The sequence below is a fragment of the Clinocottus analis genome, unplaced genomic scaffold (genome assembly GCF_023055335.1).
Source record: "Clinocottus analis isolate CAN_PGR_092001 unplaced genomic scaffold, fCliAna1.0.p SCAF_3, whole genome shotgun sequence".
NCBI lineage: Eukaryota > Metazoa > Chordata > Actinopteri > Perciformes > Cottidae > Clinocottus > Clinocottus analis.
In genome coordinates this window covers 17,154,613-17,172,106 of record NW_027176042.1, presented here as the reverse complement: position 1 = coordinate 17,172,106, position 17,494 = coordinate 17,154,613, and the positions used below count along the sequence as shown (strand labels likewise).

Below are 17,494 nucleotides of genomic sequence, written 5' to 3'. Positions count from 1 at the left end.
ATCTTCAGTATGCAACAAACTGGCTTGGCTTTGACTCGCGCGCAATGTGGTTTGTAAAAGAAAGTAAATATAATTAAAAAAAGAGAAAATTAAGCTAAACAAAAGACTGATCTGAAAAGGTTTAGTAGGTTTTGAAAATACATTTGGATAACAGCATCTGGTAAAAGCATTACATGTATCCCCAAGCAAATGTTGAACTTCTTTGAATATTTAATTTACTTTGTAGATAACTAGTTATCAGGTAAAGAGCAGCCAGTTTATGGGAATACATCCTAAAACAGAAACATGACTATATGCGTCAACAAGTTCATTATAACCAGTCCGATGAGGTAACAAAGGGAACCTATGAAAGTATTTGTGGTATGAAATGTTGGCCAGGTGACACAGCAACCATCCACTTGAAATGGTCCGCAAGGGATTTACTTCATGAAAGGGTTTGTGATGACATTGAATAGGACAACAGATTGCACAATATAATAACTGAATTATCCTTGAAACAACACACTACAATACTTAAATCAGTTTTTGTTTCGTCTTTCCACCAGCATACAGAGTGCCTATTTCATTCTGTGTTATGACATGTTTAAACATGACATGTCATTCTCTAATGGCCATATCAAATAAATCAAACAATATTACAATTTAGATAAAGTGGCCTGATTTGACCATTATTCAGTGAGGTTAACTATGGCGCCAACGCAATATACCCTTGTATAGTTGATGCACAAGGCTTTAGAAAGAGCAGACAAGTGCCATCCGGGTTGTGCTAGTTAGTTAAACATTTGGGAATACACACCACTAAAGCACATTCTTTTTTGAACTGCCTGAATAAGGGCCTTACGGTGGGTTTTGTTATATTACCATTATCTTGAGGACAGAGACCTGCTCTCAGAATATATTTTTCAGAGCAGTTTGGCTGACAGCAGTGGTGGAGGAAAGAGTCAGAATATTTTACTTTATCATTTACTGTACACTTCAAAAATCCACCATTACAAGCATTAGTTATGCATACAATTATACCAAAGTGAACGTAAAGAAGATGTGCACTGTCAAAATAGTGCACATTATGAAGCAGTGTTGTATTATTGACGCATTAATACATAAGAAGCATTTTAATGTTGTAGCTGTGCTAGGGCAAGCCATTTTTAACTACATAATGTGCATCATATGTTAAAAAAAACTACTATATGGTTGTCCAATAAAAGTATTAGAGTAAAAAGGTCCAATATTTTTTGAAGATATTTAGTGGTGTGGAAGTATACATTGGAATAAAATGGAATTGAAGTGCTTCAAATGTGTTTCTACAATATGTCCTTGTACAAATTTGGATCAATTTCAGTCTGGCTGATAGCTAAAGCACATCATATATTATCTTATTGCATAAAAAACCTTCTGTCAATTGAAGACAATGTCAATTCAAGACAATGTTCATAGATGTTGAAGGACTTAAAGCATAAAAATGTTATACAACTCAATGGTCCACTTCCCTGATACAGCCACCTGAATGGTAGATTTCTAACGGTGCTACACTGTTGCCACCTAGCGGTGTTGAGACGTCACTACAACTAAAAATGAAAGTTTTCAGTCGAATATCTACTCGGATTAATGTCATTAAAATCGGTTAATTGCTCAGATTCCTTATAATTCTACAATAGCACGTCTCAGACGTCAAAGTTTTACTTTTACACATACACGGTATAAACGGTAACTTTGAAACTTTCCCTTTAAGAAATCTGACTGCACGCTCAGCGCCCAATCCCGGCGCGTAAACTGAATCTTGTTGTTGTCAGCAACTACCGGCTAATACAGCTGTGAGCTAACGTGAGACTACCAATAGCTAGCAGCACTTTGGGGTTTTGTCTTAGAGAAGTAGTCTATAGTCACATTTCGGTAGTAAGTAGTCGGGTTCACCGGTTGTTCGTCTCCTTACGTCGTCGCTTTATGAGGAAAGATGACTTCTTCCCTGGTGAGTGCACGTTAAGTTAGCTTAAGGTAGCTTCACACTCGCTGTTTACTGCGAAAAGTCGATAGTAGAGTTTGAGAGATTGAGTAGAGTTTGTATGTAGATATGGGAACTTATCTTTTGCAGGTAATTTACCCAAATATGAATTTGTGACGATGCTCAATCCCAAACGACGGTATTTGTATCTCCGTTGTGATGATGCTTGGGTGAAATGTGTCGTCAAGTCATTTCAGACATTGGGCTCTGTGATCAATATACTTATGGTCCAATTTGAATATTATAATGTAATGAATGTTATAAATGCATGTGAATACCATTCTTGTTAACAATATAGGATGAAGATCATTATGATCCATAGTTGAGAATTATCTTGTTACTCTCCATCCAGTTACTTCAACCACAGCTAATTCTAACATTGAGCAAGAGTAGATGAGGGTGTATCAACAAATACGTGTATTTACATATCTAGCGTTACATGGACCGATACAGGAGTACATTTGCCCACTGCTATTAGACTTTATAACAAGTCACCTGTGGCCAGATCCTGTCAATTGACTCAACATGAACATCAATAGCCCTTTCACCGCTTGTGGTGTGTAGATAGAGACTGTACATACTTATATACACTGCGCATACTTTGAATTTTTGCACTTGTGTTTAATTTTCCCTAAGCTATACTTTAATTGTATATATGGAGTATTTTGCATACCTGATATTTTTTGTGTCTTCTATGTAATTTACTGTTTCTGTGACAAACTAATTTTCCCTTGGTGATAAAAAAAAAAAGTATCCATCGATCTATAAGTAAATATATAAAGTAAAAAAAAACAACCGCAATTTAGAAAAATGACAAACTTTAATAAAAACATAAAAGACCTCCATCTGCACAATATAAAATTCATCACAACTCCCCAAAGTCTTGCTGTATTTCACAGCGTTAGCTCTCGACACCATATTTGTCAAAGTGTCTCATGACGATGCCGAGCTCCAGCTCCACGGTCCCCATGGCCTCGGTGTGCAGTCGGTATCTGTCCGCCCCGCTGTACACGAGGTCCGGGCTGCGGAGCTGCGGTCCTCCGCCGACAAACATTTGCGCCAGCTGCTCTTGCCAGGAGCCGAGTGGCCTCCAAGTCACGCAGTGTATCCGGTGATGTCCCGGGCTGGACGGGACGTGGCAGTACCCGTAACCGTACAGCTGGCAGCGCCCGAAAGAGTCCTGGTGCCACACCTGAAGGTGCAGCTTCGGCCAGCCGTGGAGACCCTTGGTCGCGTAGTGCAGATCGATCGGGTGACTCCAGTACGCCACGTCTCCCGTTTGGGGGACATCCACCTGGGTCTGACCCTCTTTCAGCCCGGCCAGAAGACGCCATGCTCCTCCCGTGTGGACTCCCCATTTGCAAAATAGACTGCTCTGCGGGAACCCAGTGGCTCCAACGATCTGGCCTATAATGTGGAGCTCTGCCATGTTGCCAATGTGACCGCACACACAAATATGTCCAGCACCGAGGGCCCTTTCTCGGGATATCGAGTCCGAGTTTTAGCGCTAGTTTAACAGCTAGCAGGGACTAGCGCCACAGCTCTCATCTCCTTGGTAACTAAGCCTCCTGCACTTCCTTGTATTTATTCCCTGATCGCAGTTTCTCAGGCAGCACTTCCTGTTACAATGTAAACAGATTAAGCGTTGCTGAATGGTATTTAGACACATACAGTCCAGCATTTTCAATGCTTTTTTCGCTACTACATAACAGATATATAGCTAATCTGACTATAGCTAATTCATTGCGTTGACACAAATGTAACGGATGCCTAGCAGGACAAGCAGCGGGCAGACAAGAAGGATTTAAACAGACTTTGGAGTCTAGAAACAAGTGACAGTTGAAACAGCGCCACCCCATGGCAGTAATTCTCCTCTCTCTCTCTTTCTCTCTCTCTCTCTCTCTCTCTCTCTCTCTCTCTCTCTCTCTCTCTCTCTCTCTCTCTCTCTCTCTCTCTCTCTCTCTCTCTCTCTCTCTCTCTCTCTCTCTCTCTCTCTCTCTCTCTCTCTCTCTCTCTCTCTCTCTCTCTCTCTCTCTCTCTCTCTCTTGCAATTTATGATACACCACAGAATGGCACAAGTAATCCTTTCTCACTGCTGCAGCAATCAAACTCATCAAGCATTACAATTTCCCTCTGGATTAAAACAAAGTTGTATCTTAATTTCTTTAGTTTAGTAATGAACTATCAGATATGGAAGCTTTTTACACAAAGCACATGCTTTAAGTAAAAAGCCATGTGTTTGACTGAAAAAGCACTTTCCTACTTTTGGCGACATAATGCATTGAGCTAAATTCTTAGTTGCGTTTTCATTGTTTAATTGTTATAATTGTCTATATTTTATTGGCTAAAATGGTGCCTTGCTTGTATTGCCTACAAGCTGTATTAAATACCGAGTAGATTTGGCTGTACAAACTCTTAACACATTGCAGAAAATGTAATCGATTTCAAGCTATGGATGACAATAATGTGATTGTTTGCCTAAGTATCCAAATCAAGTCACACACCCACACAGATTCAACTTGATTGTGTTACATATTTTGCCATGACTATCGAATGTTAATGAGAAATACGAAGTGCTCACACGCTTTTAATATGTGGCTGCCACAACCTGTCTTTCTGTTCTCCATTCAGTCGGATCCAACTCTAGAAAGACATTTCAAGGGTCACAGGGACAATGTTACAAGTGTGGACTTCAGCTGCAGCATGAAACAGATCGGTAACTGCTACTTCATTTTACTCTTTGTCTGTGACCAAATCATTTGAGTCATCTGCTTGCTGTTTTCTTTTTATGTGATTATTGTTTGGTATGTTTTCTACACAATGGCCTCAGTTCACGCTCCTGTCCTCCCTCCTCTACCAGCCACAGGCTCTATGGACTCCTGTGTGATGATCTGGAACATGAAACCTCAGATGCGAGCGTATCGTTTTGATGGACACAAAGACGCTGTCACTTCGGTTCAGTTCTCTCCCTCCGGCCACCTGGTGGCTTCTGCCTCCAGAGACAAGACTGTTCGTCTATGGGTGCCCAGCATGTGAGTTTAGAAGTATTTCACCTTTTGTTTTTGATTGCAACTCTATCATCTGATTGATATCATATTGCACTAGAAAGCTTTCACAAAAAAACAATAATGCTGACTCATAAAAGTGACAAAACCAGACAATTGTACTGAATCTTCTGCTTTTGCCAACACAGAAGAAGCACCCACTTGTTTTTGTTTTCTTGGTCTTTGTGGGTGTGTACAGGAAGGCTGAGTCAACAGCTTTCAAGGCTCACACTGCCACTGTGCGCAGCGTTAACTTTTCTGGTGATGGACAGAATCTGGTCACAGCCTCTGACGACAAGACCATCAAAGTGTGGACCGTCCACAGGCAAAAGTTTCTCTTCTCTCTCAACCAGCACATCAACTGGGTCCGCTGTGCCAAGTACGATGCACACACACATGCATAGTTTTCATAAGATATTTATATTGTTTGTTTTATGTACATATGCATAGATTCAATATATTTCATTGTCATACAACTTTGATGAATACATGTCACTTGTAAAAACTATAGCTGAAGACAAAGATATCGGACAGTTTTTTATCTAGAATTTTCAATCAATTTCTTTGCAGATTTTCTCCAGATGATCGTTTGATCGTGTCGTCCAGTGATGATAGGACTATAAAGCTGTGGGACAAGAATAGCAGAGAGTGTATTCATTCTTTCTATGAACACGCTGGGTGAGCAATTGAAACCAAAAAAAAATGTGGATAAGAAATGTTGTGACCTATGCACTGAGTAAACCAAATTATTCTGTTATTTTGGTCAATGTTTATTCTGATATTTTTTGTAAATATTGAGATTTTAGAGGGTTATTTACTGAGTGTAATTAATATTTTATTTATTTATTGTTCTTATTATTGTTTTATTACATGTACACTGTTGTTTCAGCAACAACTGAAAAAGGCTACAGGTTCAACAATGTGGTCAGTCTAAATCACTGGAAACAAAGGCATTGAATATCTACTCATTCATCACAGACTAAAAGCATCAGATGGAAGCCTCAAGTGTTTTTACACTTGGTGTTTCCAAGAAATATTATAAATGTATTATATATTATATGTTTCAGTGAAGTTAAGTTTATGTACTTTAAAAAAGCTTTGCCAAAACACTAATTTCATTAAATATCATGTTTTATCTCTCACAAGTTATGCAAACCATGTGGACTTCCATCCCAGTGGAACATGCATCGCTGCAGCCAGTACTGACAACTCTGTGAAGGTGTGGGACATCAGATCACATAAGATGCTGCAGCACTACCAAGGTAAAAACGCCTCAAAAAACAAGTAAAGGAAGTATCTCATGATGCCATTTAAAGATTACAGAAGTCTACAGCAAAACCACTATTTAAATTAAATCAGTGCATATTTTTAGCTTTAATGCAAAGTCATACATTTATATAATAAACATTAATGGAAGCATTTACTAATTGTTCCCCGCTCAAAACTCTCAGTCTATAGATATCATATTTATAGAAGCTTTATATTTAAACAACACAGGTGAGTTTTACATGCTTAAACTGGATCACTAACATATTTAAAACACTTGTATAAAGACTGCGATGCAGGGCCTGAAACATAACAAGTCATGACAGTCATTAGCGTTGGTGTTTAGGAGAAAAATGTCTTGAGCTTATTTGGCCAAGAAGCAAAGTGATGTCCTCAGCTCCCACCCGCACTCCCCAACACGGCTAAAGTCAAGCCTCACCTTTTAAACACTTTTACAAATACAGCTATTGACTGAAATAACACCAAGATCAAATTAAAGCATTAAAGCTCTCGATTAAAGTGGTAATCAAGATTCCTTGCATATTCAATAAGCCAAATGTTGATGCCTTTGTCAGTCTGCCTCTCGGTGTGATTGTTCTAATCAGCTCTCTTAAATGGATTTGAGTTGTGAGATCTAATAATGGATAATCACATCTGTCTGAGGAGATGGGCCATGAAGATAAAAGCTTTTCCTCTCCTCTCATGTCTTCCACTTTCCACAGGGATTCATTTAACATACTGTAGTCAATCACCAATTGGGCCAGCCTCAAGTGTGAAATTGTGGTTAAAATTGTGCGTGGTTACTGTTGGGTACCCATGATTAGTTGTCCGTTTTAGTCATTTTGCTTGCTGTTGGGTGCCTTATTTAGCTGGCTTTAATTTATTGGGGAGTTTACCTTGCTCACTATTCATGTGTAAAACTAAGATATACCAAAATAGTCCATCTATCTCCCTGTTCGCAGTATAGTTTGATGCAGCCTCTCGGCATATATTTGCAGCTAGAGGTGTCATAAAATATAATATATATGTCATAGCATTTTTCAGCCAGCAGAGGGACCATTTTGCTTGTTGAATTCCTGGCTGTCATCTCATTTGTCTCACTCCCTGTGACCAGATGTAGATTCATTTCAGGTCTGGGGAAGTTTGGATTAGCTGCTATAGGCTAGTAAACTTGTGTATTGATACGTGCTAATCCAAACCCAATGTTAAGGCATTCTCAAGTTACACAGCAACTAAGGCGTTGTGATGTACAGCATCAAGTGCACTTTAGTGGGATCCAGGCAACCATGTGAGCGAGCATCTGGCCTGCTGGAGTGTCTTTGAGCAAGACACTGAACTCTTGAATGCTGCATACACGCTGATATATAACTGCCGTTGTCCCCTCACATCTATTTTTAGAGGGATATGCGAAAGGAAAAGATTAACTTTCTTTAACAGTGTTTTTGGTGATATTTTATATTCAAATAATATAACATAGATAATTCTCAAAAGATAGATTTCATTAAATTGTGTGAACGTCATTGTTATTGTCATCATGATTTACATCATACAATTTAATAACGTCATACTATTTAACAGACAGTTGTACAAGTTGAATATGTAAACAATGTGATTTTTAACTTTTTGTCCTTAAATGGACACAATCATACACGGGTAATTCAGTTTGATTTACAGTAACAGAATGTCTTTTCTGCTCCTGTCATAAAGTTTCAATGTGTGTTTTCCAGTCCACAGTGGTGTGGTGAACAGCTTGTCTTTCCACCCGGGTGATAATTTCCTCATAACTGCGTCCAGCGATTCCACAATGAAGATACTGGACCTTGTCGAGGGCAAGCTACTCTACACACTGCACGGACACCAGGTAGACACAACGCGCACACACATATACACACATACACAGACACCATTTAGACATCATACAGGCCAAAATGTGCAGTTAACCCAGTAATGATCGTGATAGGTTGTGTCTGTAGTCTGCTCTGCTGCGCCTCAGTGTGTTTTACTGCGTGTCTTTGTCATCTCTATTGTGCATGTTGGATTTTGTAAAGTGTGTGAGAGTGTGCGTGTGAGGCCTTTTTTGTAGATGGGGTATTTTAGTACTTGCCAGGCGAGCGGGCAGCCCACTCATGATGACTCATCTCAGGGTTGTTGGAAGGAAACAGAACTGTGTTTCTACCTCCTGGATCCTCTCTTCTTCTTCTTCTCTTCTACCTCCTCTCTTGTTTCCGTCCCATGCTTTTTCTCCGACTTAAACACTCATCTCCGTGTGTTCAGGCGATGTTACAGTATTGCCGGCATCATTATGATCCTAATTTTCCTTCTTGTCCTTCTCTATTAACTCCCACCTCTCATGTACTCACATTTTGGCCGGCTGGACCAGTCGGCCGGACGGCTCAGTGACTGTATCTGTTTGTTTGAACAGCTGATGGACTGGCTTGCTGGCTAGTTGTGGAAATCAGTGGCTTGCCAAGACCACATGTGGTCCGTCTGTTTATCTATCCCTCCGTACAGGTTGCCTGTTTCTCATTTCTGTCTCTTTTTGTCTCACTTGTGCTTCTCTTCAACCCCTTGCCAAGACTCATCTCTTTGTCGAGATGAAAAAGCCCTTTTCCCGCTTCACACCTCCAAATTTGTCATCTCCTGCACTTTATCTCCATTTCTGTTATTGTTCTTTTTGGCTCAATGGTGACTTCGCCAATCCGTTGGTGCTGGGAGCGCTCAGGGTGTTAATTGTCCTTCCGGTCTCGAAGCTTGAAAATGGGAGAGACCCCCATTTGTTTTGTGTGTGTTTATGTGTGTTTATGGTGTCTACTTGTTTATAGATGTGTGTAAACCTATGTGCGTGAACTGTATGTGAAAACACAGGACGGCTCTGAGGGAGTGTTGTTTCTGTTGGATCTGTCAAATGTGTCGTCTACCTCGCCTCAGGGGTTACCTGCCTTCTTGTCTGCCCACTTTAAGTGAATTTATCTCTCTGCTTCGCTGTCTGACAACTGACTTTCACAGCGTGATCTCAAACTTTTTCATGAAGAACGATCTCAACTACACTTTAGCGGACGAGAATCAATTTGTATTCCAGCTTAAAACTGGTTGTAGGGTGGGACATGTCAGGTAAGTAAGTATGGCAAAGAGCATGTATAAAAGGATTTGATTGGTTTTAGAATCAGCACTGTTTATTGCCAAGTACGTTACACATACAAGGAATTTGACTTGGTGAATCTTAAAGGGACCATACTCAAAAATGACCATATCTATTGCCTATGGCTCTTGACGTGGCTAGAAGCTAACAGTGCTAACAATGCAAACAAGGACAACCGTGCTGACAGAGCGAAACCAGTATCAGGTAATGATACGAGTCACTGATTCTACCTGGTAAAATGTAAACCTTTACAGTCAGTGGTAGTAATCCTGAGTCATTGTACTGTTCATTTCAGTTTTATAGCAACACAGAACTGCTCTTAAATGTATATTTATAAAAAATAACAGTGTGCATAACATAACGTGTGTGTGTGTGTGTGTGTGTGTGTGTGTGTGTGTGTGTGTGTGCGTGTGTCTGGCCATGGCAAGTGCCAGCCTGGCAGCAGGCATTAGTCAGAGCACAGACAGAACACGCTGTCTGTCAGACCGCCGCGTTGCCATAGTGACACTGTCTGCTTCTCTCAGGTGCTTCTGGGAAACCATTCCTCACCCAAACCAGCCTGTCTGGGTGCCAGCCGCAGGACACACAGCCCCTGTTTTCTTCCCAGCAGCCTCCCTGTCGGTTTCTCTCCGCTTCTTTTGTTTGTTCTCTGCTTCATCTTCTCTTTAAACACAGTCAGAGGGCTCAGGCTGTAATCGTTGACCCCATTTTGCATTGCAGGTAGAGAAAAGAAGGTTTGAAAAAGCCAGAGCGGGATTTCTGAGTTTTTCAAGCTGGATCCGGTCTGCGCTCTAGGTTCATACAAACTCACACAAACGCACACGTGTCATGTCAAAAGTCCTGCAATCAGCAGGTGATCCTTTTTGGCTCCGACCATGTGTGACCTCACCTCACCTGGGTCTCTGCTTGCTGTTATAACTGCTCTGTCACATCTCCACGCGCCCACCGCCTCCTCCACAAACAGGAAAACTCACACACATGCAAGAGCTTCAGTTCTGACTGAGCAGAAAGACAAAGGAGAACGGTTTCCTAAACGCTTTGAGTTACAGACACACTTAATCCTTTCCAGCTCTCTTCTCATCACTATTATTTAGAAGTGGGCTTGTTTTGTTAATTTTGTAGTGTTTTCTCATCCCCTAATTTAACATGAACACTTACACGTTCACTGCAGCTGTAATGCTTGGCAGAAAAGAAAAGAAAAATATTCTTTATATATTTTTCAAAGGTACAATATGTAGGGTTGAAAATGAGTGAATGGGCTGAATGAAACACCATTTTCACAGGGATTGCCTCGTTCTTTTTTACAGCTGAAACTAACAATTGTTTGTAATATTAATTTATTGTAGTATTTGTATTATTTATCTCTTCATTGTATTGTCTGTCTAAGGGTCCAAAACCTACAGATACTTGGTTTGTTATCAAATAAAACAAAGACAAGATGCTCAACTGAATAGCTGGATGTGGAGTAGCTAACGTTTGTCATTTGTGCTTGTAAAATTACTCAAGAGATTAAGCAGTTCTTAAATAAGCTGCTGAGTAATCGATCTGTTTGCTTCATTATTCGCTTCATGAGATTTGTTTTGATTACCACACCCGAGATCTGTGTATTAGTGCTTAATGAATGTTGTTTTCTTCATTGAAATCGGATGCTACATTAACGTTGCTTTTCTTTTAAACGACAATTAATAGTTTGCAGCTAAAAGTTCAGGATGCTTCTCTTTGTAATAGAAATAAGGCAACGTTGGGATATGATTATACTGTATTGTCACCTGCATTCTCCATGTCTCTGCCTTTGCTCCAGGGTCCCGTGACAAGTGTTGCCTTCTCCAGGACAGGAGAGTACTTTGCCTCTGGAGGTTCTGATGAACAGGTGATGACTTGCTCTTCTAGCTGATCCTAAAACATTGAATTGATATAGTCCATTGATTGGCCATATTATGTGCCCTTCTCATACTGACAGTAATATTGATAGGTATATTGACAATTTCATTTTTATTTTATTTAACCTTTATTTATCCAGGATAGTCCCTTTTGGGATTTAAAATCCTGGCCAAGACAGAAGCATCAAAATTGCACACAAAAGAAACAAGTAACAGACTTTAATCAAACAACAAAATACATCAGTGATTTAGCAGTGTCAATTAGTACAAATGAAGACAAAAACAAGACAAATACAGTCTGTTTGAATAGTCCTTAATCCCGTTTTTAAAATCTTGCATGCTTATGAAGGTATCTAGTTTACAGTTTATGAAACTACACTTGTAAAAAAGCTTTAAGAAAGAGAACACAAAGCTAATTCTATATTTTTCATTCTTTGTATATAAGATTATTTGTAATTTGACTGCAGTGTATTATTGTGGAATGAGCAATGCTTCTATTCACCTTACAGGTAATGGTGTGGAAGAGTAACTTTGACAGTGCCGAAGGCAGTGATGGTCTCAGGCTGCAACATAAAACTACCTCCAGCTTGCAGGCGCACCCAGCCAGCTCGGCGGCTCAGCCCTCCTTTAACTCGCATCCGCCTGCACTGCGCAGCGAGGTGAGTTCAGACATCTAGAGACAACCACAGCAAACTGACAGTCAATCTACTTTGATGTCACACTTAGATCTAGATTTTCATCCAAGACACAACACACAGAATCCTTTCCTTGCCCTAACACACCTAACGTTCACATGCACACATTGTTCTGGACCTTAGTTAACAAATCTGTACCTAGTCTCCTCACCAATAAGTCTTTTCGTGTGATTTTGGTTGGTTTTTATGTTTAACTCATGTCAAAATGTGTTTTTTTCTGACTTAAACTTTTGTCTGGCAGCATTGTTTTCATAGATTTTTATTTATCTATTTATTTTGTCATTTTCTGTTTTATTGTATACTTTGACAGTGAGGGTACAGCTGGGATGTTATCGCAGTCGTTTGGTATGCATCTCGCTGAATGGACTTGTGTGAATAGAAATGCGTTACATGTTAACGTTCCCCCATTCATACACATTTATCCAGTACACTGCCATACAAGGTGCCTCTTGCTTATCACATTCTAGTCTTAACATTCACACACATTTAGACACACTTAAGGCCGTCTTTAGAAGCAACTTGGAGTCCAGTATCTTGCTTAAGGACACTTGAACATGCGGATGGGTGGAGCTGGGTATCGAACAGCCAATCTTTTGATTAGTGGACGACCCGCTTCAACTCCTTAGTCACAAACGCCCCATCTTAACCACTAAATCACCAGGACACTTCATACTTTAGTTGATTTTACTCTTTTAAGTGTTCACGGTTGATTATAGCAATATGTGATCGACTGGAACTTTCTGATTTCAAGCTCATGGTCAACATTATTTCAATATTCTCAGAAGTGCTACTGAAATAATTTTTTTTTCTCCCTAAGTATTGCTCAAGCTCATGAAGTCTTCATGAATATCTAAAAGCGAGGTCATTTTAATGTTTCACCGAAAGGTTATACACACAAATGTACACACTGCACAAACTAATTGAAACAAGAATGCATACACATTTGTGTGCATGTGTGTCGTTTAGCAAAAAAAAAAAGAAACATGCAAATGCAAAGATGCTCCTCAGTATTTCATGCTGCCAGTGCTGCTGGCTTATTCCCCCCCTGCACATCCTTCCTTTGAAGTCTGCAGTGTGACCCAAAGCTACTTTCAGATCTCTAATCCAGGACAAGAAATACCTCCCTGTTCCTGCATCTACACTTTGACATGGAGGATATTTCTTTCCATCTTTCTGACCACATGAAATTTTGAAATATTAGTCTCTGCTCAATTTATGTCCTCTGTAAATATTTTTTACGTTTTGAAAACAGCAACAAGTAGCAATGATGTATGAATGGTTTCAAACACTGTGATTACTGCAGTTATTGTGTCTTATGAATTTGGGTGCTGAAATTAGTCTGGCAGTGATCTCTGTCGTAAGAGAGTCTATAGATGTATTGTCCGATTATCAGCAAAATGCTTTTTTCTGCTTCAAACTGTCAATATATCGGCCTTTAAATAATCCACTGTCGGCCGACCTCCAATATCCGTATTCATACTGTTTTTATTTAAGTTGACAACTAAGAGGCTTGGGCACTAAATTATGAGTCAATACATGCCAAAGTCAGTTATACTATTAAAAAATATTCAGATGGAAGCCTTCCAAACACTGAAGCTCATTCTCTTGCAGTGTCTCCTCCATTTCCATGACAGTAATTTAATACAACATCAGTAGGAGTCTCCACTTGAACTGAATCTACCACACCCTTTTTTGACTGCTGTGTAAATCTGTCCAATGAGAAAGTGTAGCTGAGAGTGATCGTACATCACAAAATCGTGAATACATCATGAAATGTAGTATTCAATTTACTTCAGGTATCTTCAGACTGAATACGATGAATAATAATACGAGTTCATGATGATGTATTATAAAGAAAACACAAACAATGGCAGAAGCAGGCATTTGATTTTGTTTTATTGTAGTTATTATCGTGAGATTTTAACGTAAACATAAATGATTAAAAACCAACAGAAAGTGAGAGATTAGGGCAGCTATTAGCAAGGTTTAAATATTAAAAGATCTTGTTAGATATCTCACACCCACACACACATAGACAAAGGGGACAGGGTGTCACCGGCTGGCTGGGGAACCAACGGTTTGGATTTCAACCCCTTTGACTGCTACAGTGTTACTTACATCAACAAGGGCATAGCCAAGGTCCTCTCTGGCTCATGCTCTCTCTCACACACACACCCTCCCTCATATTGATCCCACTGCTAAGTTAAGAACCACCAAAGATGTATATCAAGTAAATAACAGATTTGATGCGTCATGATTTGTCTTTCAAAAAAATGACGCGGTACAAGCTACGCCAATGGTCTGAAATGGTATACACTTCCTGTCTCCAAAGTGTGTGCGGCCTAATGAATTTATATATTTTTTTGCTGACATTAAATATTTATAACCATATCAAGCATTACAAAAATGTGTTGGCTCGGTCGTTTGTGAACGTCGGCTTGACATTTTGATACCGTTTAGCTAATGTTAGTCCAGTAATGCGGTAAATTCACCAGACTGACAGATCAGTGGCAACAGAGAGAAGAGATATCAGTGTTGCCAGATCTTGTGAATGTGTTGAACAAAGACAATGCCATGTTTAGTCAAAGAATGTTCAAAAGTTATGTGGCTTAATAGTTAAAATAAGGTCCAATACTTACTTTGAAACTAAAGAGTTGGTCCTATTCTGTCCTCTCATTAATTGTTCCCATTGGAGTGAAGAGTCTCCGACCCGGCTATTGGTCTCCTAAAGGGACGGGGCAGTGGCGAAACCTAAGTGACACAGGTTTGGGATTATGTTCCCTCAGAAACTTGTCAAATAAGACATCAGATTTTTCTCTACAGTAAACTGAGACCAAGAACTTGAAAGTGTTTAAGCAGCGTCAGCTTTGAGTGTGTGGTTATTTCTAACATCTCCTTTGCATCGACTCATTTTCTTTAAATACCTCTTTTCTTCATGCCATCCATGGGACTCTTTTTCTTCTTCTATGTCAGACTGTGCCTTTCTCGCTCGCTGCTGTGATACAGGGTTGTAAATTGATTTGAATAGCTTTTCCATTCGACAGCCGTTATTAAAGACGTGCCTCAAAGGGTGATTAGAAAGTGGGCAGTTGGATCTTGGGAAGAGAAATGATTAATGCAATGCTTAAAACGTATTCTCCTCTTCTGAGAACAGCTGTTCTTGTAAAACCTCATTGAACCCTTTCTTGGATTTTTTCAAAATGTTTTAAATACAGCAGCCTGAATCTACATCATTCAGTGCAAAATGGTTTTACCTGTTTGTTTTGGCTCCTTATCTTGTAAAGTAACCAGTCTAACCAAACATGTATTGATGAATCACATTTCTAAGTGATAAGCACATGCGATTATTTTATAATTGCATAATCTGGATTGATTGCAAAAATGACGATTACAATAGCAATATAATACAAGTTATAACACAATTTTTCAACATGTAGATGATGGTGCAGTTTTTCAACATGTAGATGAAGTGCATGCAATGCATTTCAATGGCTGAGTAGATTTCAAACACATAGCTATGAATAGGCTATTTAATGTAGAACGTGTAAAGTAGACTGATGGAGGAGAACATGTCAGAACCAGCGCTAGTGGAGAATGACCTTCAAAGTGTTTTTCCTTTCGTGGATTGTTGCATGTTAAACATGTTACTAGTTTTACTATTACCATTACAGGGTCTTGTTCAGTGGCAGCCATCATATCCACAGGGATGACCCAGCTTTAAGTTAAACAAAATCATAACAATTACGTATGATTGAAATGATTGAAATAATAATAATACATGCTACTTCGGCATTTGACTTCACACACTAGTTACTAATACCAAACAAATATCTTGACTGATACTAGCACTATTAAAAACATGCTCTATTTATATGTATATCCTGTTAGTTTGGGCGCACACACACTTTAACCTTATAAACCTAAGTTTGTTCCTGGCAATGGCATTACTTTCATCCTCTTTTATGAGTTGTCATCTGCCAGTTGTTACAGTTCAAGTAATTGTAGTAGCTGCACCTGCAAGTGCCAGCTTCCTCGATTTTTCCTTTTCATGTTTTATTTACTCATTCATAATTTATTATTAATGCAGGCCCTTTCATCTCTCATAAACTGCCTCAAGTCTCAGACACATGTTGCCTGAGAGGATGCAGAGAGGAGAAAAATGTCACCAGCTAGCCAAAATGTGTTTGTTTCCTTCCCCCTTGAAAGAGTATTCAAAGGCTTATGACTAAAACTCAGAGATACTCTAATGAAGGCTGAACAAATACGCAAATTTAAACAATTTAACCACACAATTTTCAAACTTGATTGTTTGTTATGAACGTTACAGAATATAACCAACTATAGGGTCAGTAACACATGGGCCCGTGGGATTCAGATGCACACGCGCTGCCCTACTCTGCATATGTGTATATGCAACATTATATGAGAGTAAATATTAAAATGCCACAAAAGCTTTAGACAAGAGGATGCTTGACAGAGTCAGATGTTGCCACGAGGCAGTGACTGACAATTGCATGGCTAAAGACCCGACTACCAGAGATCATTGTTGTTTATGTTTTTTTTTGTATTTCTGCACTTTGATCTGTGTGATTATTATTTGTTTTACTGTAACTGACTGGAAATCAGTATTTATTTATTTTATTGCAGCACTTTCCTGTATCTTTTTTCAGATTTGACTAAAAATCCTAATAATATTATTCTCTAATGTCGTCTGCCCGGACTCTAATGAAGGTAAAGTGGATCTAATGTGATGTTGTAAATTCACTTGTTTTCAGAGAGGCAGTAGTAAACAAAATGTTGTTGCGGCCATGAAATTAGTTGTTGAATGCTACTGCAGCTCATACGTCCAAAAGCCAGACTGCAAACTAATTAAAGCACAACACTCAAGATTAAACTTCATGTATATAAAAAATAGAATGACCGATGGGACCACCTCTCCTCATTCAGGGACATTTGACTGCAGATAATTGATGGGACTAATTTAATGGTTCAGTGAACTATTTGTGTAGTTTGTGTTGTATGAGTGACAGAAAACTGACAAACTAAATTGATACAAGTTTTTTAGGACATAAGGTCAGTCAAGCACAAAGCAACATGTTATTACACACTTAGCTGCTTGGTAGCCAAAGCTACAACAGTCTTTATATCTTCATGAAGGTTATATGGTTCAGCGTTTTTTTACTAAACTGTTTTAGATTTAACTGTGTGATCATTTTTGGGGATGTTGCGCGTAGTGCTGCTGAATTGTATTGCATCATACAGAGTTTTTTTTTTTTAAATGTAGCTTTCCCTTATTAAATAACATAATAATATTATGATATTAAAAGCTGTTAAAAAAAGACAAATCAAAGAATCTCTCTGAGATTGTAGTGCCAAGACATGGAAAGCAGGCAGGACTACAGTCCTTTAGTCCGATGTGAATTCTCTAATGTGACCTAGGTGTTAAAAAAAAATCCCTGCTTACTATGCCG

The 17,494-nt window shown here is 39.2% G+C and overlaps 2 protein-coding genes across 3 annotated transcripts in view; one reads left to right on the top strand and one right to left on the bottom strand.

Annotated features, from left to right (window-relative positions):
* Positions 1 to 1,793: 1,793 nt before the first annotated feature.
* The window catches only part of poc1a (POC1 centriolar protein A), a 42,636-nt gene continuing 26,935 nt past the window's right edge, over positions 1,794 to 17,494 (top strand). For both annotated transcript variants that reach the window (XM_068594237.1, XM_068594236.1), the window contains exons 1-9: positions 1,794 to 1,966; positions 4,631 to 4,715; positions 4,860 to 5,031; positions 5,243 to 5,422; positions 5,614 to 5,721; positions 6,190 to 6,305; positions 8,037 to 8,170; positions 11,250 to 11,318; positions 11,838 to 11,987. In XM_068594237.1, coding sequence (XP_068450338.1) covers positions 1,952 to 1,966; positions 4,631 to 4,715; positions 4,860 to 5,031; positions 5,243 to 5,422; positions 5,614 to 5,721; positions 6,190 to 6,305; positions 8,037 to 8,170; positions 11,250 to 11,318; positions 11,838 to 11,987 — 1,029 coding nt within the window. In that variant the 5' untranslated portion in view covers positions 1,794 to 1,951. The remainder of the gene's footprint in view (positions 1,967 to 4,630; positions 4,716 to 4,859; positions 5,032 to 5,242; positions 5,423 to 5,613; positions 5,722 to 6,189; positions 6,306 to 8,036; positions 8,171 to 11,249; positions 11,319 to 11,837; positions 11,988 to 17,494) is intronic.
* On the bottom strand, positions 2,801 to 3,663 carry b9d2 (B9 domain containing 2). The gene has a single exon (XM_068594920.1). It carries the CDS (start codon positions 3,426 to 3,428, stop codon positions 2,901 to 2,903), a length of 528 nt encoding a protein of 175 aa, XP_068451021.1. The 5' UTR covers positions 3,429 to 3,663; the 3' UTR covers positions 2,801 to 2,900.